Source organism: Salvia hispanica, unplaced genomic scaffold (genome assembly GCF_023119035.1).
Source record: "Salvia hispanica cultivar TCC Black 2014 unplaced genomic scaffold, UniMelb_Shisp_WGS_1.0 HiC_scaffold_240, whole genome shotgun sequence".
Classification (NCBI taxonomy): domain Eukaryota; kingdom Viridiplantae; phylum Streptophyta; class Magnoliopsida; order Lamiales; family Lamiaceae; genus Salvia; species Salvia hispanica.
This window is the reverse complement of record NW_025951960.1, coordinates 55,418-74,798: the sequence shown is the minus strand read 5'-3', so window position 1 is coordinate 74,798 and position 19,381 is coordinate 55,418. Positions and strand designations below refer to the sequence as shown.

At 36.5% G+C, this 19,381-nt stretch overlaps 1 protein-coding gene, 1 long non-coding RNA gene and 1 pseudogene across 2 annotated transcripts; all 3 read right to left on the bottom strand.

The window, feature by feature from the left end:
* Nucleotides 1-445: 445 nt before the first annotated feature.
* Nucleotides 446-862, bottom strand: LOC125198763. The gene is made up of 3 exons (XR_007172469.1): nt 838-862; nt 548-621; nt 446-465 (listed from the first exon to the last, which is right to left on the bottom strand). It is a non-coding gene; the product is annotated as an uncharacterized LOC125198763 (long non-coding RNA).
* Nucleotides 863-6,015: 5,153 nt separating this feature from the next.
* LOC125198766 lies at nt 6,016-10,146 on the bottom strand (annotated as a pseudogene).
* Nucleotides 10,147-12,523: 2,377 nt separating this feature from the next.
* On the bottom strand, nt 12,524-14,011 carry LOC125198767 (S-adenosylmethionine decarboxylase proenzyme-like). The gene has a single exon (XM_048097046.1). The coding sequence runs from the start codon at nt 13,860-13,862 to the stop codon at nt 12,693-12,695; it is 1,170 nt and encodes a 389-aa protein (XP_047953003.1). The 5' UTR covers nt 13,863-14,011; the 3' UTR covers nt 12,524-12,692.
* Between the last annotated feature and the right edge of the window lie 5,370 nt (nt 14,012-19,381).

Here is a 19,381-nt window from a genome sequence, read left to right as displayed (position 1 = left end):
GGATGCTCTGTCAAATGTGCTCAGGCCTACTCCAACAGCAAATACAGGGAGACCCTAATGATGAAATAGCTGCCTGTTAGTGAGTGTGTTTTGAGCCTAAGTTTTTGCATAACCAATCTTTCCTTATTCAGGGTTTCATCAAAAGAAAAGCAATATTAATAACCAAATTCAAGACAACAACCAAGGTCAAGACTTTTTTGCAAATTTATGCTTTTCCATCTTAATAGTAGAATAACTTTCTATAACATAACTCGAATACCATGTGTTAGGTAAACAAAAAAGAAAAAGATATTGTCAGAATAGGAAGAGTAAACATATACTAATACTCCATGATTTATAAAGCCAAAGAGTAGATATGTGCATTTCTAAAATGATAATCTTAATTCTGAACAAGCAGAAAATTTATAAAAAAAGAATGCAAAGGAGAAGCAAACCTTGAACGTTTAAGTGACTCGCCCACTGCATCTGCATACAATTCCACAAAAAAAAGTTTAATAAATCAGGTAAGAGAAAATGGGGACTTGAAAGAAAAACTAAGAATTATAACCTTCCTCCATTAATGCTTCAAGTTGATTGATGACTTCTTGAGTAACAAGAGCCATTTTTTTTCTTCTTCTTCTGCTGAAGGAAAACACAGGAAAAGATTTCTCAAGAATAAAATATTTATGGCTAAAACAATCTACCTAATCACCTCACATGGACATATTAGTGCAATTCTTTAACAACCTTGTTAGTTAAAGCAGAAAAAAATTAGAGAGAAAGGAAGATAAAGATTCCACTTTTAATTTATAAAAGAGGAAAGTTGAATGGGGTCAAGATTCAAGAAAGGCAAACCACCCTTTTCCTCTCTCGGTAGCTTCTTGATCCTTCCTTTATGATTCAGTCAATAAGCATCCCTCTGAAATGCTGCGTATTCAGAGTTGGAATTTAATGTTTTCAATCGAACGTAAAATACAGAAAAGATGAAGAATAAGGCAATTTCACTTAATTTAAATGTAATAAAGTGATTCTGTATTTTATTTTATTCTTGTTTCATCATCAATCGGTTGAAAATGGCATGATCTGGTCGGTTGTGGGACAGCAACCAAAATAATACAGTAACATTTGAGCTAAAATAACTTTACAATTTGAGAAGATAGCAATCAATTATTATAAAATAGTAGTAGGAGAGAAATCAGGCTGAATGGAACGATTATACACTTTGAGGAGATGGATATTCATGGTAAATAGCCAAATAAATCGTGAAAATTATTAAATTCTGCTTTATTTTAATATTTTTTTTAAGAACCGGAATGATAGGGAAGTTTCGTGACTAGAATTATTTCATACGTCGCTTTTTTCTGTAAAATCTATGACTAGATTTCAATTATCCCACCATCGCCTTAGATAAACCACGTGACTAGGTTAATATGTCATCGTTTTGTTCTATCGATACCTGTTGTTGACTTCGCTATATCATAGGTTTCATTAAAACGACATATGTGAGATAATTGCAAAATTCTGTAAGTTCGATGATTTATTATTCTAGTTTTAAAAGTATGGGTCAAAAGTAAATTTGACCATTCTATTTCTACATACCCATTTTCCAGTTTGTCCTATATTTATAATAGCAATACCAAATTTCTCTTTATTCACCTACATACAAAGGCTAATAATTTATTTATTTTTGTGTAATCTGTTCTCTATTTCTTAGTATAATTTATTTTGCTAAATATTTCAAAAATTAATTCATATGGGTTTGCTTCTCGGTATTCAACTGCCCACAAGGCTATAGCAATTTCTCCAATATTTTGCTTTCACTGTTTTGAAAGACAACCTATTTTTAAATTAAAATACCTTAATTTATTTTTAAATCTTTGATATTTTTTTAAGAGGGTTTTGGGTTAAACTCTACTCACTTTTATACAAAATTTTAAAAACATTCGTATGTAATTTTTTCCATTGGTACTTCTTGTATAGCAGACTTTTTTGCTTAAAGTCCATTACATAGTGTTTTCCTCTGTCAATGGCTAGAATTATTGATAAATTTCAGTGTAGAAATGTGTATTTCTTGTTGTATTACTTCTTGAGAGGACTTTGACAACAAGTGTGGTGAATCTTCTTAATATCTTAAATCTACTTTTTTTTGAAACGTGGTTTAATATAAAAACATCCGTTTTGAATATGAGGGTGTAGCAACTCTGACTTTACTAAAGGCAAACATGTCATTGGAATTAATTTTATTTTCAAACTCTCCATTGAAATATGCAACATTACTTAAGTCACAATTAGACTATTGTTGTTTTGCTACTCTTATTTTATCATCGTTCACAATCGTGAAAGCGTTCTTAGTTGTAAATGGATAATTAAGAGTACTATAGTTTACAACTAAGGAATATTTGAGGTTGCAAATAGTAATTATGGATATTTTTATATTAGTGGATAGGTTTTAGTTTGGTTATCTCATTTTGATATTTTCTCTCACTTATATTAATAAAAGAGTATTTAGTAATTCAGTACTCATATAGTCTTGAGGTTTATATTGAAATAAGATAAGCTTTATTGGACAGACATGAGCCCAGCCCAACATCCTCTTAATTCTAATAAGTTTTATAGTAGTATAATATTATACTTGGGCCTGAAAAGGCTTGTTCTCTTAGCATTAAAATAAAAGGCCCTGAGATAATACACCATCATTTAAATCATAATTTTCTGTTCAATTCTATAATTTTTAAACTGGAAATATAAGTCATAACTTTTCATATTTTTTGCAATGATTCAAAATGATAAATATCGTGAATAATATAACAAAATTAAATATGATGGTATAATAAAATGGTGTTGTTTAGAAAAACTGTTGTCATTTTATTTTCAATGAAGATTGAAAACAAACTAAGCGATTACGAAGTGATTTTGCACGTCAGTTTCGGTTTTGACTATTGTTAGATAATTACAAAAGGAATAAAATATTAAATATTAGCATATTGTAGTTTTACAAACCTTAGACTGACAAGAAAGTCAACGAAAAGTTGTGATTCGGAACGAACGAAGCAACGTTGGGCTTGGGGTTCCATTACGGTTACGGCCGGCATTTTATGCTTAACTATACTATATATAGGCCTACTGTAAATACATACTAGTACAATATATTGCTACTTAAGGCCTTTATGTTTTCTTATTTTTCTCACAGTCAGTTTTTTTCCACACTTGCTAATTTCATTGGAACCCTTTCACGCATAAATGAGGTTTGCTTTTTATTTTCTCACACATATAATTTCTCTAAAATATAATTTTAAAATTTCAAAATTATTAAGTAATGAATTTCACATATACTAATATTTAGTTAAACATAAAATGCGTAAATATTTCAAAATTTAAGATAAGAGAGTAATTATCTTTATAATATAACAATTAAATATTTCTTTTAACGCTATAAATATATCATATATTATTGATTTTTATTCAAATTTTTGGTCGATGTTGCTACAGTTAGTAATTTGTTTGAAAATTTTAATTTTAATATTACAAAGTTTATTAAATGAATTTCATGCAAACCAATATTTATGTATACATAAACATGTAAATATTTTAATAGTATCATAAAGTAATAATTTTTACAATATAAGAAACAAATTTAATTCGTCAGTCCCATAAATGTAAATTATATTACTACTCCTACATATTATCGTAAATCCAATTTTAAAGTTCTGTTGTAGCTGTTTTCGATGATATTGGTACTAAAAACTTTATAATGCTGACAATTGGGCTATACAAAAATATACCTCCTCCAATACATATATCATAATCAAATTCAAATCATACACGCATTCAAAGTTGACCTTGATTAAGCCAAGATAATGTTAGTATTCGTATATTCCATTTTATGGTCTTTTTTCCATTAATATAATAAGTACGAATGCTATTAAATATCAATTTATTTCTGTTGATGGTGATATGAATACTAGCAAATATATTTGACTACATCTTACCAATATTCCCACATTTCATCCCATGCATAACTTGTGACAAAGGTAAAAGCTTAATTTTGTCTCTTATCTTACTTTCTTTACTAGTAGATTTAGTGAGTGAATCTCAAGTTCTACTAATATCCAACCTACAATGAGTGAAATTTGGATTTGAGACAAAATCAACTTGTCACCCTGAATAGCAAAAGTGTTTTTTTTTTTTTAATACAATTATTGATCAGATCATTGATGTAGTTGGGTAAAGTCAAAGAAGTACATCTTTGTGACATCCTAGATATCTCCACCCCCACATTGTTATCTCCGGCCAACAAGTGCAGTTTGTACGTGTCGTGAATGGCGCTCAGCTCCATCAGCGTCAGGAGGAGGAGCGAGAGATCGAAGAAGAGGTGGGGGGGAGGAGAGGAAGTGGTCGTTGGAGTCGGAGAGGGAGAATGCAGTGTATGTTGCGGAAGGATATTGACTAGGATGCTGAGCATGGACGCTTGCTGTGGACGGCCAACAATGCTGTGATTGATCCCTCTCTTCCTCGCTCGCCTTCCTCATTCATGTCTTCCCTCAGACCACCTTCATCCCTTCGCCACAAATCATCTCTCTCTCTCCTCTCCCTCTCACCTTCCCTCTTCTGATGAGTTTCTTGAAATGGCAGTCGGGAAGTTGCATATCGATCAAGTGAACCCGAGCAAGGGAGATGTTTTTAGCCCAAGAAAGTGGCAAGAGGAGAGATCTTCTCCAAAGTTTACATAATCTCTTGCTCTGTTTATCAGGTACATAAACAACCTTCTTGCCTTTCCATTGAAACATAGTCTATATGTTAATAATAGTTTTTGTAAATAACTATGAGATGAAGGTTAAAGTGGAGACCTCTGTTGAAAGTGATATGGAGGGTAAAGCCATACTTGATCTCATTCCTATTCTCAATATCACAAAGCTGGATTCTTTGGTGCCAGTAAGGCTAATAAGGTTGTTGAAATACATAAACACGCCTGATACTATTTTTCGACATCTTAGCTGCTTGGAAATTATTTTCACACGGGTTATTGTAAATTTTGCAGACGGATGAAGTCCAGGAAAGGGAATGGTGCTGGATCAGATAGTGCACAAGGCACCTGGATTCTGTGAGGTTAAGATCATATGTGAAGGAAGCAGTTTCTGACCCGTCGATGATGAGTCCTCATCTCCTTCTCCTTCCTCTCCCAGGCCAACTCATTCAATCCCCTCCTTTGCTCAAACAAACAACAAACAGCAAAATGACTCGGCGTATTTGCGGTTGTTTCAAAATTTGAGTCATGATAATCCAAGTGCAGATTTGGCCCAAACAGTTGGGAGAGTGTGTCAATCCAAATATAGACTTCAAGAATGATGTTTGAAACAATCATTGTTGCTTCTTATCATTTACTACCAGAATCTAAAAAAATGTACAACAGTTTATTTGTAATCATGTACCAAGTTTGTCAATGCTTTGTGTAGTTTCATATAACAGTTTATTTTGGTTGACCTTCTGTAATCCAACTTTCTGCAAAGCCTTTCCTTAGTAAGAATGAGGAAACAAACCTACATGATTGGATTTTCTGTCACAGTTTCTGTTGTCTGCTGCAACTAAACAACAAGAGCAAGATAAGAGGGATTAAGTCACGGATAGAGATGTCTGAAAATGTGGGTACATAAACCAGAATATAAAAGTACAGGTCTATAAATTTGGCCTCTACCATGTCTTAAATTCATATCAACCTTTTCAAAAAATGACACATTGACATAAAAATTATACACTCATTGACATTTAATCCTCAAACTAACAGGAACCATACAATTTTTACAGCTTCCAAGTGTTCCAAACAATGTACTTAGAAAATAATGGAAATATAAAAGCAGAAAAAGAAAACGTTCTCGTGTTTAAGGGCCGCGATGAATCAAGGGCATTTATGAGTTTACTGCACGGATGGATGACGCTTGAACTGATCTTCATCAGCCTACTCCTCTCTAAAATGAGATCCACAACCAACTTAATTTAGGGGCAACCGTAAGTTGTAACTGTATCCAGAAGAAATCAAACTCAAATATTTGTCGCTCTTCTGATCCGTAGCAGCAACAGAGGCAGGGAGCTGTCATTCGTCGGAGTACTTGCTCGTAATCGCGGTTTTGGGACGTCTGGAGGGCTGGTACAGCGTACAGTTCAATTAACTCCTTCAAAGAAAGGGTGTTGCTTTATCTCGGCTGCAACTTCTTTGTAGCCTAATTGTGCTGAGTGTCTTTCACAAGCAAACCCCTGACTAAGTCCCTAGCCAAGTAAACTGACAACAGGATCGGAAACCGGAGGGGCTGTCCTACAACATTGAACAATGTGGCTCGATTCCCAGATCCTTTAAATGGAGTCAAACAAGAGCTCATATAGAAAGATCCCAAAAGTCCACCAATCCACTGGACTTCATGACCTTCCTCTTTGATTTCCTGTGCCAAATATCAGTGTTCCAACAAAAGATTATCGAACGAGCATTGGGTTGGCTCAGCAATCAGCCTGGCAGTGGGCTGACCTGATTTCCAATATCATTTTTGGGCTTCCTGTCCTTCTTGGATTTGCTTGAAAAGAGACGAGGCAGGAGAAAAGCACATAGTCGGAAGAACACATGATGGCTGGAATGCAAGCCGAAGTTCAATGCATGCTGGCTGCGCACAGTACGTGGAATTTTTATTCTGAGGATCAGAAGTTATGGATGAGGTCTTTCACCAAAGTTAACAGCACAACGAAGAGAAAGATCAAAGTCTGAGAGCATTATATGTCCATCATCCCTAACAAGGACGTTTTCAGGCTTAAGGTCACGATACACAATACCAAGCATGTGGGGACCCAAAGCAGCAGCACTTCAGCAACATAGTAAATCAAGGCTATGAGGAAGTTTGTTAAAGGTATGGTAAATGGATTGAGCCGAAACACTTACATCTTAATCAGTCTCACATTGTATGATCTGTGGGTTCGGCATGCTGAGTTTTCTTCACATGTCAGTAGTCCTTACTTCTAAAGGAGAAGTAATCACGCAAGAATGACATCACAATGACACAATCTCATACTAGCATCAATTGTAGAAGTGATAATGTTATAATTATAAGACAGGTAAGACTGAAAGCATTTTTGCAAATGTTTTTACATGTTTAAGTACTTAGAGGGAAAAAAATATCATAGCATAATGGTTAATATCTTTCTATGTGTCACAAAACAAGGAGTATGGTGGCCCCAAAGTTTTAAATTAAACTCAACCAGAAACAGATCCCAAAAAGTAATTAAACTAAATTTTAAAATTTAAGTTTTCTTTTGGCCTTGCGGGGAAAAGTGTTTTCCTGGTTTCTTTGGAAAGTATGCAAGTCTCCACCAGGGCAGACTTATAGAACATGAAAATTTATCTGTGTCGAAAGGGGTTTATAGGGTAGGAAGAAATGGATGGTCCGGGGATTTAGAATCTCTCTTTCTGTCTGAGCACGAAAAAGCTTCTTCGACGCAAGAGATGCCTTGCCATTACTTTCATTGAAAAGTAACATTTTGTCCGCTCCTCCCAGAAAACCTCCCAATGTCTCCACAACCTAACCTTTTTAGGAGCCTAAAAGGTCAAACCCAATGCGCCATCCCTAAAGCGGACAGCTTGGATGGCTTCCCATGAACATCATTTGTGAGGCTTTTTTGGTGCTATAAAGCGCTACAGGTGCTCTCATCCCGACATCACTGTTGCTTGACAAAGCGCTCTTTCCACTCTCAATGAACTCACACCCCGCTCACTTTGGTGCTTCCACTGGTTTTTTCAGGCTATTGGTTCCATCACTAACCTTTACACTCCCCAGAAGATGATTTTTCCCCGATCAGGGTTTCCGTGAGCCTTGTGGTTAACTCAAAATCTTGAGTTTTAGATCCTTTTCAGACCCGGAGAAAGAGATATTGGGCTCTGAGGTATTAGAAAAGATCAAAAAACTCTTTTACCATTTGCAGATTTGTTGGGCTCAGCATCTTTTTTGGGCCATCGGTCGCCCAATTGCTCAGGATAATGGCTTGGGCTTGTTATGATTTGTGATCATTCGCCTTGGTAGCATGCTGACTACTAACAACTCTTTGTTGCAAAAACCCCCAATTCTATAGCCCTTTTGAGGCCATCAAAGATGGGAAAGCAACTTTCTTTATTTAAGAAAAGCGACCCCCACAGCTATATCTTTATCATAGATCTCAGTGAACTCCAACAGCCACAATTCAGTTGGAAAATCAGTCACAAACTAAAATTTTAGGTAATTTATAAACAAATATAGAATCAAATAATTTTAAAGGAAATGTAAACAAAAAAAAAGAGCCTAAATCATACAACTGCAGAGGACTTTGTCAAATGGCAATTGAGAATATAAAAAAAAAGAAAAAAGGAAAAAAAAAAACAGCACGGTTGGGGAAAAAGAAAAGGTTTAGTCAAAAAACCTCCCGACCATACTTTTCCAAAAAGAAGCTTTAAAAAAGTTTGCAAAATGTAAAACTTCTACAAAATCATAGCAAAGAAAAAAGAAATTAAAATTTAATGGAATCAAGGACCACCGAAGAAAAGGTGAGGAAAACACGAAATCAATCAGCTCTCAAACAGAAATTAAAGTGACAGTACACAATTATCTTCTTAACATTGAAGAAATAGTTCAAAAATAATCACAATTCACACAAAAAATCCCTGGCAATCAGATCTTATTGACGAACCCGCAATTAAAGCACAGATCCACAATCAGGAAGTAGAAAAACAACATACCTAACGGGAATCTTGAGGAGAAAACACAAACGCAAGTAGGATTTTCAAAATCAGCTTTGGCAGTGGAGAAATGAAGAAGCCATGGCATTTCTGGTGGTTGGTTTCCTTGCTGTGACAACTAACAAGTGGTGAAGGAAAGTGGAAATGAAATTTAATGAAATTAAATATTTTTAGCCCTACCTATTAGTATTATAGAATAGACACAATATATAGGCATTACAAAGAATGTGACATTATCGGATGTATAATTGGGTAATAGTAGTAATAAATAAACGCAATAATAAATATGGGTGTTTGGTGGATATAAAGTGAATAATGTAAAAGAAGGTAGTTAATCAGTTATCACTTAGCAGAATAAAAAAAAACACTTTGCACTACTAAAATAATGAATATTAAATAACTAGTTACTTATAGTAAATAATTTATGTCTCCCAAATTTTCTTTTAGCATTAATTTTTTTTTTAATGCAGTTTATGTAACATTTCGGCGCCATAGATTTATTATCGAGCTTGTTTGGTTACTTTCGCAACACTAAGTTGATATCTTTTGAGGGAATCATCGAGTAACCTAGCTCAAAATATGTATTCATCCCTACCCTATCATACCAGATTTGCAGAGTAGGTAAAATACCAGATTTGCAGAGTAGGTAAAAGATGCTTTTGGTGGATAATAGGTCTCATAAAAATTGGCTTTTTGACAAAAAGAGATGTTTAGAGCTTTTCCATCCGTCTTCTTAGTTAAGAAGCACGAAGTGGGTCCGGACTATTTACGCTTGCCTAGTTAAGAGACAACACCCACATCCGCGCTTCTTGCGATGACGGCAAGGTCCCACCATTCTATTATTCAATTTAAATAAAAACATTTCCACAATATTAAAATGCATTAAAATATCCGAAATACTATTACAAATTACAAAATAATTAAAAATTACATAATTAAAATCCTAAAAATTAAAAATTACACAAATAAAATCCTAAAAATTAAAAATTACACTACTGGCCGAATTTCGCCCAAATGTGATTGATTAGATCTTTTGTAGCTCAGGTGGGCTCTGTATCGCGCATTGTGTGTCTTCTTTCCATCCTCTCGTTCACCGTCGTATGCACACCTCGACGTGGGGAGACTCGCGGTTGAGCTTCCGGCTTCATCCTCGCCGTAAAGTTACCCGCCATCGGTCCTTCGTCGCTATAATCATGTTGTGCAAGATAATGCACGTGTACATGATGTCGGCGATATTCTTAACGTACCAAGCCGAGAAGGGACTTCACAATGTTGAATCGGCCTTGAAGGACACCAAAGCTCTTTGGGACGTCTTTCGAAGCGCTCTGCCTGCGCAAAAGAATCCGCTCGGCTCTTGTGGATTGTCGAACGACTTCACGAAAGTCGACCACCTTGAGTAGATACCATCGGGAGATAGAACCCATGTGGTATGCATTTCCATTGACGGTGAAGTCGATCGCCGATGCTACACCATTCAAAACATCATCGAAGAGTGGTGAAGAATATAGCACGTTCAAGTCGTTGTTGGATCCGGCAACACGAAATATGCATGCCAAATCCATAGGCGGTAAGTCGGCGACCGCTTCAAGGATACCCGTTGGGCCGCCACCTTGTGGCCGCTTGTTGCCCCTCCAAGCGTCGGGCAATTCTTCCACTTCCGATGCATGCGTCAATGCGCCTAGCATACCGGGAAAACCGTGGACCGTTTCCGTGAAGACGAAGCACCGGCCGACAATCGTCTGGTGGTGGGTGCCCGAAGGAATTCCGCCGAAAGCGTAACAACGCCGTCGCAAAAACTCTGAGGCATAGTGATTCCGCTGACTCACCGACATGCAAATACTCGTCGAAGAGGTCAGCCGTTGCCCAGAGAAGTTGTCGGATGGCACAAGTACACTTTTGCAACGCCGTGAGACTTTGCCGACGTTGCGTCTACACCTTCTTGAAAGTATTCAACGCGGTGGACAATGTGGTGACAATACGCATAAACAACCGTTTGACATGCAAAACGACGCGAAAGTAATCTTGTGGATACCGCGGCTGGTCGGAAAAATAGTCGGAAAGAGCCTTTCATGGGCTCCTCTCGATCACGAGGGATGTAGCGACGTTTTGCTCTAGTTGGTTGAGGAGGAGGGCGTTGGGCCGATATAGCTTCATAGGCGGCACGATTTTGTTCATAATATTCTTGTTCTTCGCACTCGCTTCGCAATGAGATTGGTAAAATCCATTTTTGAATTTTTAGAGAGAGTTTGGGTGAGAGAGGAAGATGTAGATGATTAGTATGAAAAAGTATGAATGAGAGATAATTTGATGTGAAAAGTGGATGGTGAATGTGTGTATTTATAGATGATTTTGGGATTTAAAAAAAAATATAGAGTGAACTTTAAAATTATAAAGATAATAATAATATAATAAAAATATAGGGTGTATCTTCTCTACATTATTCTCTCTTACTTAACAACTTTTCCACTTATTAATTATCATTTCTATAAAACGAGTGTAAAAAAGTCAAAATGACTCCTAATGTAGGATGGAGGAAGTAATATTTTAGTTTTTACATTTTATTTCTAACTTATTTGTTCTCTCTTTTATCCATATTTTTTAATCTCTTTCATCTATTTAATTTCTCTCTCATAGTATTTCTATATTCTTCATTTTTTCACGATTTAATGTACATGTCGAATTAGAATACATACTATTCCTTAAAAATATTATTTAAATAACAAATTATAAATATTAAAATTATTAATATGCACTTGTTAGAACTAATTTGGACACTTGGCAATACTCCCTCCATTCTATAAGAGTATATACTTTTAATTTGACACAAATTTTGATGTATAATTAATAAAGCATTCTATAAGCGTATAGACTTAATTTAACACAAATTTTAATATATAATTAATAAAATAAAAATTAAGTAAAAAGAAAAAATAACTAAAATATTATTAATGGAGATAAATTCCACCTTATTATAGAAAAAGAATATTCAAAATTAGAGAATACATACTCCTATAAAACAGACTAAAAGGAAAAAAATACACATTTATAGGACGAAACGAGGAAAACAAACTAAAAGAAAAACACATACACTTATGGCCTCATTTATCATTTTTTAACATATAACAATAAGAAAGGGAAATCTTATGGATTGTTGTATATTTCAATTGAAATTAGGGATTCCGTGTACAACTCTAGGTAACCCTTAACTACATATACATCTGATCATATATGCTTTATGCATTAAAAAAAAAGTTATTCAATGCAAGATCTAAAAACATATCTATGTGGCCCAAGTACTAAGTATGCTATGGTTCGGGGCTTTAACAGGTCAATTGATAGAGATTAATCGTTTTTTCTCCGATGCGTTAACATTCTTCTTTTTTTTATTATAGCTATTGACACCAGAAAGAATGAAGAAGATTAGAAATACAATCAAATATCTTTGACAAATCCCCCTTTATTTTCTCTTTTTTTTTCTTAAAAAGCACCCACTTATAGGACAAAACGAGGAAACAAGGAGAGACATAATAGGATCACGCTGTGGAACGAAGGAGAAAACAGACTAAAAAGAAACACATTATGGGACGAAAACCAGGAGAGACATAATAAGATTACATTTATAGGACGAAACGAGAAAACAGACTAAAATGAAATGGGACAAAATGAGAAAACGAGACATAATAGGAGTGACATATGTACAAGATCCATCCGTGTCGTTAGGATATCGTCTAGATACAAAAATTCAATCCTTAGGGCACTTGAAATTTTCACTTTAAATATGAAATGCTTTCATTAAAAAAATTGAAAAACAACCTTCCAATTTATCCTATCCCAGAATCACAGCTTTTGACAATGACAATCCAGATAAAATTTGAGTAAGGTAATGCAAGCACAATAAAAGAGACAAAAGTCACCAATCCAACAATGACAAGAAACTAGAATAGAAACCATAAAACCGCACTTGACCACCCTAAAGCCTAGAGTGAAACCGAGGCTTAACCATGCTGCTACTCATATGGACCATTGACAAATTTGTAGCAGTATCCATATCATTTATAAGATGCTCCGTCTTCCCAACTTTCTTACCCCCATCCTTGCTCCAACTGGGTTTGAGGATTGATCTGGGAAAGCTGTAGCTGCTGGAGAAGCTGCTGTAGAGAATTGAACCTCCTTCTGCGAGGGAATCATAGCTCCTTTCTCTGCAGAAGTATCCCTTCACATCCAAAGAAAATTCTGGATTCAAACATTTCTCACCAACAGAAGTATGCAAGGCCACAGAAAACTTTGCAGGCCTGAAGCACGCCAACACCCTCTCGACCATCTGACTAAGATCAAGAACTCTGAAATCATAACCAGCAGCCTCAAAACTTGCATAACTGAACCCATCTTCTGGTGTCACATGAATATTCGAGATTGCACTTCCTTCTATAGCATTCATGGAGTAGCCACAGGGGTCAAAATCAAAGTCACATATCTTGGACCCAGGAAGAATTTTCCTGATACCTGAAGCTTCTGTCATGACAGCAGCAGAGCTCGAGTGTTTCTTGAAAAACACAGAAGCCTTCTTCTTGTCCAAGTTCGTCATGCACACCTCTAAGGTATAAACAGGATCCATATTGCTGGTTGCTTGAGCACAAGCAGAGTAAGTGTGCCATTTCCCATGTCCATCAGCACCACCAGTCACAGAGGCTTTGCTGCTCAGGCCACGTTTGCTAAAATAGCTATCGAGAACAGCCACTTCATCACTAAAGTGCCGATGTGGAAATGGCTGGGCACTTGGGAATATGAATGTTCCACGAGTGTATATAACAGAGCTCACAGTAAGTCCAAGTGAATCAGCAAACTTAAGGATAGGTGGGACTGAAAGCAGCAGTTTAGTTGTCCCGCAAGTTTTCACTATTATCTTGTATGGGTACACGAAAAGGCTAGATTCAGAGAGGACATAGGAATCAACTTCAGTGTTCTTTAACGAGGATACGATGGTGCATTGCGCTGGCTCAAGTATTTCATCCAACTGATCTTTTGAAAGAGAGCGGAGACCATGGGCCCTAGGATCAGCAATTATTCCAGGCTCACAGAATGAAATCTCGAGTCTTTTCTCATAACCTTCAAATCCGATTGCCGAGATAGGTGAGGCCATTTTTCTGTCAGTGAGGAAGCAATGCTGTATGGAAGCAGGGATAACAAGGAAGATGGAATAAAAGAAACAAAGCACAGTTTTGAGTTGGAAGACTGTTTCTCCTGAACCACTTGACGTGGTTTATTGCTCAAGCGTGATGAATCTCAGGATGGTCTCCGAGCACACTGTTGTTATAACACAAACAAATAAGAGATATAACTAATTGAGTAAATAAGAAGCAGGATCAAAATCATGTGGGGGAAAAGAAGTAACACTCACGTTGGAGTAGGCAGCAGATCTGAATCTCTTAATTCCTCCACGCGGTCGAACGTCTTCAATGCTGTAAATGAGGGGAGCTTCGAAGCATGAGGATTTACTACTACTACTAGACTTCTTTTTACCTCCTTTGGACTCCATATTTCATTCAATTATCCTGTAGCAATCAAACAAAATTCAGAAAAAAAAAATTAATACATGGAAGGTTTAAAACAGCAAAAGAAAAAGCATGTAAACAACTTCTTCCTCTCCATAAAATTCTAGAGATAACGAGAAATATAGCCAACAAAAATAGTTATCATACAGTTTTTACATAAGACCAACCATAACCACCAGAAAGTGGAGAAGAAACAAGTAATAATAACAAGTCTTATTATCAAATTCTTTTCCAGATTATGGATTTCATTTGCAGTACGGTTACAAATGTTGCAGATGTATACAGAAAAAGCGAAACAAACAGTAACTAAATTTTCCAACACTGCTCACAATTTCCAAGATGAATACAGATATGCATAGGTTGCAGAATATATGTAAGCAATTTTATACCCACGATTGAAAGGGTTGCTTGCATTTTACCCCTCAACAAAGAATAGCACCATTTTTTCAGAAAGATGCAACTAATTGCCTCAAAACATTCACAAACCCAATCTCTCATCGACAAAACCGATCCATTGCAAACGAAAACATGATTTCAACATAATAATATTATTCAAATGTACCAAATAACCATATAGGATGGAAAATTTGCCAGAATATTAAAGATAAAACAACTACTATATTAAAACCAAAGCACGAAAACATAATCACAGATGAAAGTTTGATTACTCACAAGTAATATCGATTGATACAACGAGGATTCAACAAGACCGTCGAGATCTACTTTTTTCCGCAGGAGGATCAAGAACAAAACCTAAAATTCAACAGGATCAGAAATCATGAATATATAAATCATATGCGGTTACATGAAAACAAGACACGAGAGAGAAACATACAGATTGAGATGCAGGCGGATGAACTAGGAACGAGAGCGCAAACGTAAATTGAATAGAGAGGGTTTGGAAAAAGAGAAATGAGGGAATTTGTAGGGAGAGTTAGGGTTGAAATTAGAAGGGGTGGCGTGAGGTGATAGGGATGAAAATAATAGTAATAAAATATTACAATAGGTTAACCAGCCGAGTAAGCAAGTGGCATTACACCTGTCGAGTAGATTCTAGATGAGTTCGCCACGTCGTTTTTTCATATATTTATATCAAAGTATTCAAAAATAAAATAATCAACATAAAAAATAATCGCCCCACAATCTAGTGGTCGTCCACGGCCTTGCGAGATGGGTGGTGAGATCAGACGGTCGATCGGCGGCGAAAAATATTTTCAACTTTATTTTGTTTTATTCCTATTTCTACAATAAATACCTCTATTTCCACAGGTCACATCTATCTCAGTCTTTTCCCTCATTTTCTCTCTCCCTAGAATGGAAATGTCTTCCGGTCTATGTTGATGCTTATTTCAATTTTATTTTAAGTTTGTCATGTACTATTTTTTTTTCCAATATTTGCTAATTATTCCTTCCGTCCCCTATTAATTATCTATTTTTGCAATTTGCATTCATCTCATTTTAATCGTCTATTTTCACTTTTATTATAAATAATAAATAGGCCACACACTCCACTAACTTATTACACTAATATTTTATTATAATACTCCATTTGTTTCACTATAGTTGAGTCATTTTACCATTTCGGAAAGTTTCTTCATAGTTGAGTCATTTCCTTATATGGAGTAACTTTTTTCTCTTTCTTACTTTACTCTCTCTTAATTTATTTTTTCTACTTTATTCACTTTATACATTATTCTCTCTACATTTTCTTCTCTCTTACTTTTTTATCTATTTATTTAATGTTGGAAGAATTACAGCTGGAGGAACCGATTGCACACACACACTCTGAAGTATAAACTGAATGTGGAAAAAGAAGAATTTGGGAGATAAATCTGGTGTATATTTCAATCGCAAAAGGAGACTGTGCAAAAATGTTACAACTACTAACTGTAGCTCAAACACAAGTATTTATACTCAGCTACTAAAATCTTATCGTACAACTAAGAAACAATCTAATCATAGAAATCTTCATCGCACGGCTGTCGTAGCTTCTCGGGCTCAAAGCGTTTTGAGCTGTTTTTCCACATTGACTTGAGATAATTCAACATTCACCTTTCACAAATCTCCACCATGAATGCTCAATTGAGCTCAGACACTTCTGCTGCACAATCCCACAAGTTGCATACACAAATCAAATTTTTCTTTCGACAATGGCTTTGTGAGCATGTCCGTTGGATTTTCTGAGGTGTGAATCTTGAACACTTTAACTCGGCCATTCTCAATCTCCTCCCTCACGAAATGCAGTCTCACATCGATGTGTTTGCTCCTCTCGTGAAACACTTGATTCTTGGCCAAGCTAATAGCTCCATTATTATCACAACCAATACCCACGGCCCTTTGCTCCACCCCAAAATCTGCAGCCAATCCCTTCAGGCAAAAGCTCTCTTTTATTGCAGATGTTAAGGCTATGTACTCGGCCTCTGTTGTAGATAAAGCCACAACGTTTTGCAAACCAGATTTCCAGCTCACCGCAGCCCCAAACATTGTACATATATAGCATGTTTGTGACTTTCGGTTATCTATGTTCCCTGCATAATCATTGTCGCAATATCCTACTATGGCATCACCCTCATAATCCCGGTCTCCAGCAAACAGAATGCCAAAATTGCCAGATCCCTTCAGATATCTCATCACCCATTTAAGAGCTAGCCAATATTGTTTTCCAAAGTTTGCCATGAAACGACTTGTGACACTAATTGCCTGTGCTACATCAGGCCTTGTGCTGATCATGACATACATTATGTTACCCACTATGTTAGCATAAGGTATAGCCTGCATCTCCCTTCTTTCAATCTCATTCTTGGGCCTTTGATCAGATGATAGCTTGAAATGCATAGCCAATGGAGTTGCTGTCTCTTTGGTATCCTCCATTCTGAATCTTCTGATCATCCTAGCAATATAGTCAGATTGACTCAACCAGATTGATTTATGCTTTCTATCTCTGAATATATCCATGCCCAAGATCCTCTTTGTACTGCCCAAGTCTTTCATGTCAAAAGCAGAACCTAGATCATCTTTCACCTTTTGAATTTCTTCCTTACAAGCCCATGCTAGCAATATATCGTCCACATACAATAGTGAGTAGGCTATTGGAATACCCTTCATCTTTTTGATATACACGCACTCATCGTACTTAGATCTACAGAAACCAGACTTAAGCACATGATCATCAAATTTCTTGTGCCATTGCCTACTAGCTTGTTTTAACCCATATATGCTCTTCTTCAATAAGCACACCTTATCCTCATCCCCTGGTCTGACAAAACCCTCGGGCTGATGCATATAAATCGTTTCTTCTAAGTCTCCATGCAAAAAGGCTGTTTTCACATCCAATTGCTCTAATTCCCAGTCCATCCTAGCTACCACCGCCAGCAGTACTCTTATGGAAGCATGCTTGACTACTGGTGAAAAAACTCATTATAGTCAACACCTTGTTCTTGTGTGAACCTTCTGGCTACCAGCCTAGCTTTGAACCTGATCAATTCATTGTCAGCAGATTCGATCTTCTTCTTGAAGATCCACTTGCAACTTACTATCTTTCTGCCTTCAACTTTATCAACAAGAATCCAGATCCCATTCTTGATTAATGAATCTATCTCATCAATTATGGCCTCAACAACCTATCTCTTTCCTTACTTTCCATTGCTGCTTTGTAGGAGTTAGGCTCAGAGAATTCAATTTCCTCAGCCACACAAAGTGCAAAATATATCATTTCAGAATCTTCATACCTTGTTGGTGGCCTGATATTTCTTCTCCTGACTCTATCCCAGGCTAGCTGATAGTCACTGAGATCCTCATGTTCCTCAACCGGTTCTTCTATTTCAGAACTCACTTCATTGCCTGGTTCATGTACCATCTCTTCCTCCACCACAATCTCAGAATCAGACTTTTCTTCTGACACCATAAACTTCTGCATATCATGCTTCTGAGTTTCAGGTTTCAGTTTAAGAGGCATAACTGTCTTATCAAACAATACATCCCTACTGAGAATGATCTTGTGATTATTGGGCTCCAAATACCAGAGCCTGTACCCCTTCACCCCACTCTGATAGCCCAGCAGTACACACCTTAGGGCCCTAGCATCAAGCTTACTTTGCTTCACATGTTCAAAGGCTTTGCATCCAAAAATTCTAAGCTGAGAATAATCTCCATACTGACCATACCATCTCAAGTTTGGTGTGTCACCATCTACGTTAGATGAAGGGCACATATTCATCAATTTGACTGTTGTTGCCACAGCCTCTGCCCAAAAACGTTTCTCCATTCCAGAAGCAAACAACATAGCTCTAACTCTCTCCAGGATAGTTCTATTTGGTCTCTCTGCAACCCCATTTTGTTGTGGGTTTAAAGGAACAGTCCTATGCCTCTTAATACCTCTATCATGGCAAAAACTTTCAAATTCTATAGACAGAAATTCAAGCCCATTGTCAGTCCTTAGACATTTCAGTGTGCATCCCTTCTCTAACTCCACCATTTTACACAAAGGCCTCAGACTTCTCCTTTAAAACATACAACCAAGTTTTCCTAGAGTAGTCATCGATTATAGTCATGTAATACCTACCACCTCCAACTGAATTAACTGGTGAAGGCCCCCACAGATAGCTGTGGGCATAATCAAGTGGAGAGGCAGAGGTGTGTTTACCTTTAGGGTAGGGCAGTTTCTTTGATTTCACAAAAATGCACTCTTCACACTGAGCTTGGTTGGAGATGTCAGCTACAGGGATCACCTCTTTCTTTGCTAACTCCTTGATGCTCCCAATTGCTAGATGCCCTAGTCTCATATGCCAAGTCTTTAATGACTCTGTCTTGACAATATGAACTTCATCATGTCCAACCTTTATCACCGTGGCATTAAAGTAATGCAGAGTTCTCTTTCTTTCACCCTTCATCAATACATTTCCATCCTTCTTGATCAAGATTTCACCACCACCAGACTCAAAAGTGCAACCATTTCTTTCAAGTAGGCCAAGGGATATCAAATTCCTTTTTATGTCAGGAATATACCTGACTACACTGATGATTTTAACTGAGTTATCATACATCTTAAGCCATATACTGCCAACCCCCTCAATCCTACAGATTTGATTGTTACCAAGGACCACAGAAC

What these genes read in the sequence shown, in the direction of transcription:
- LOC125198767 (XM_048097046.1), bottom strand. Translation starts at nt 13,862, where the DNA reads ATGGCCTCACCTATCTCGGCAATCGGATTTGAAGGTTATGAGAAAAGA.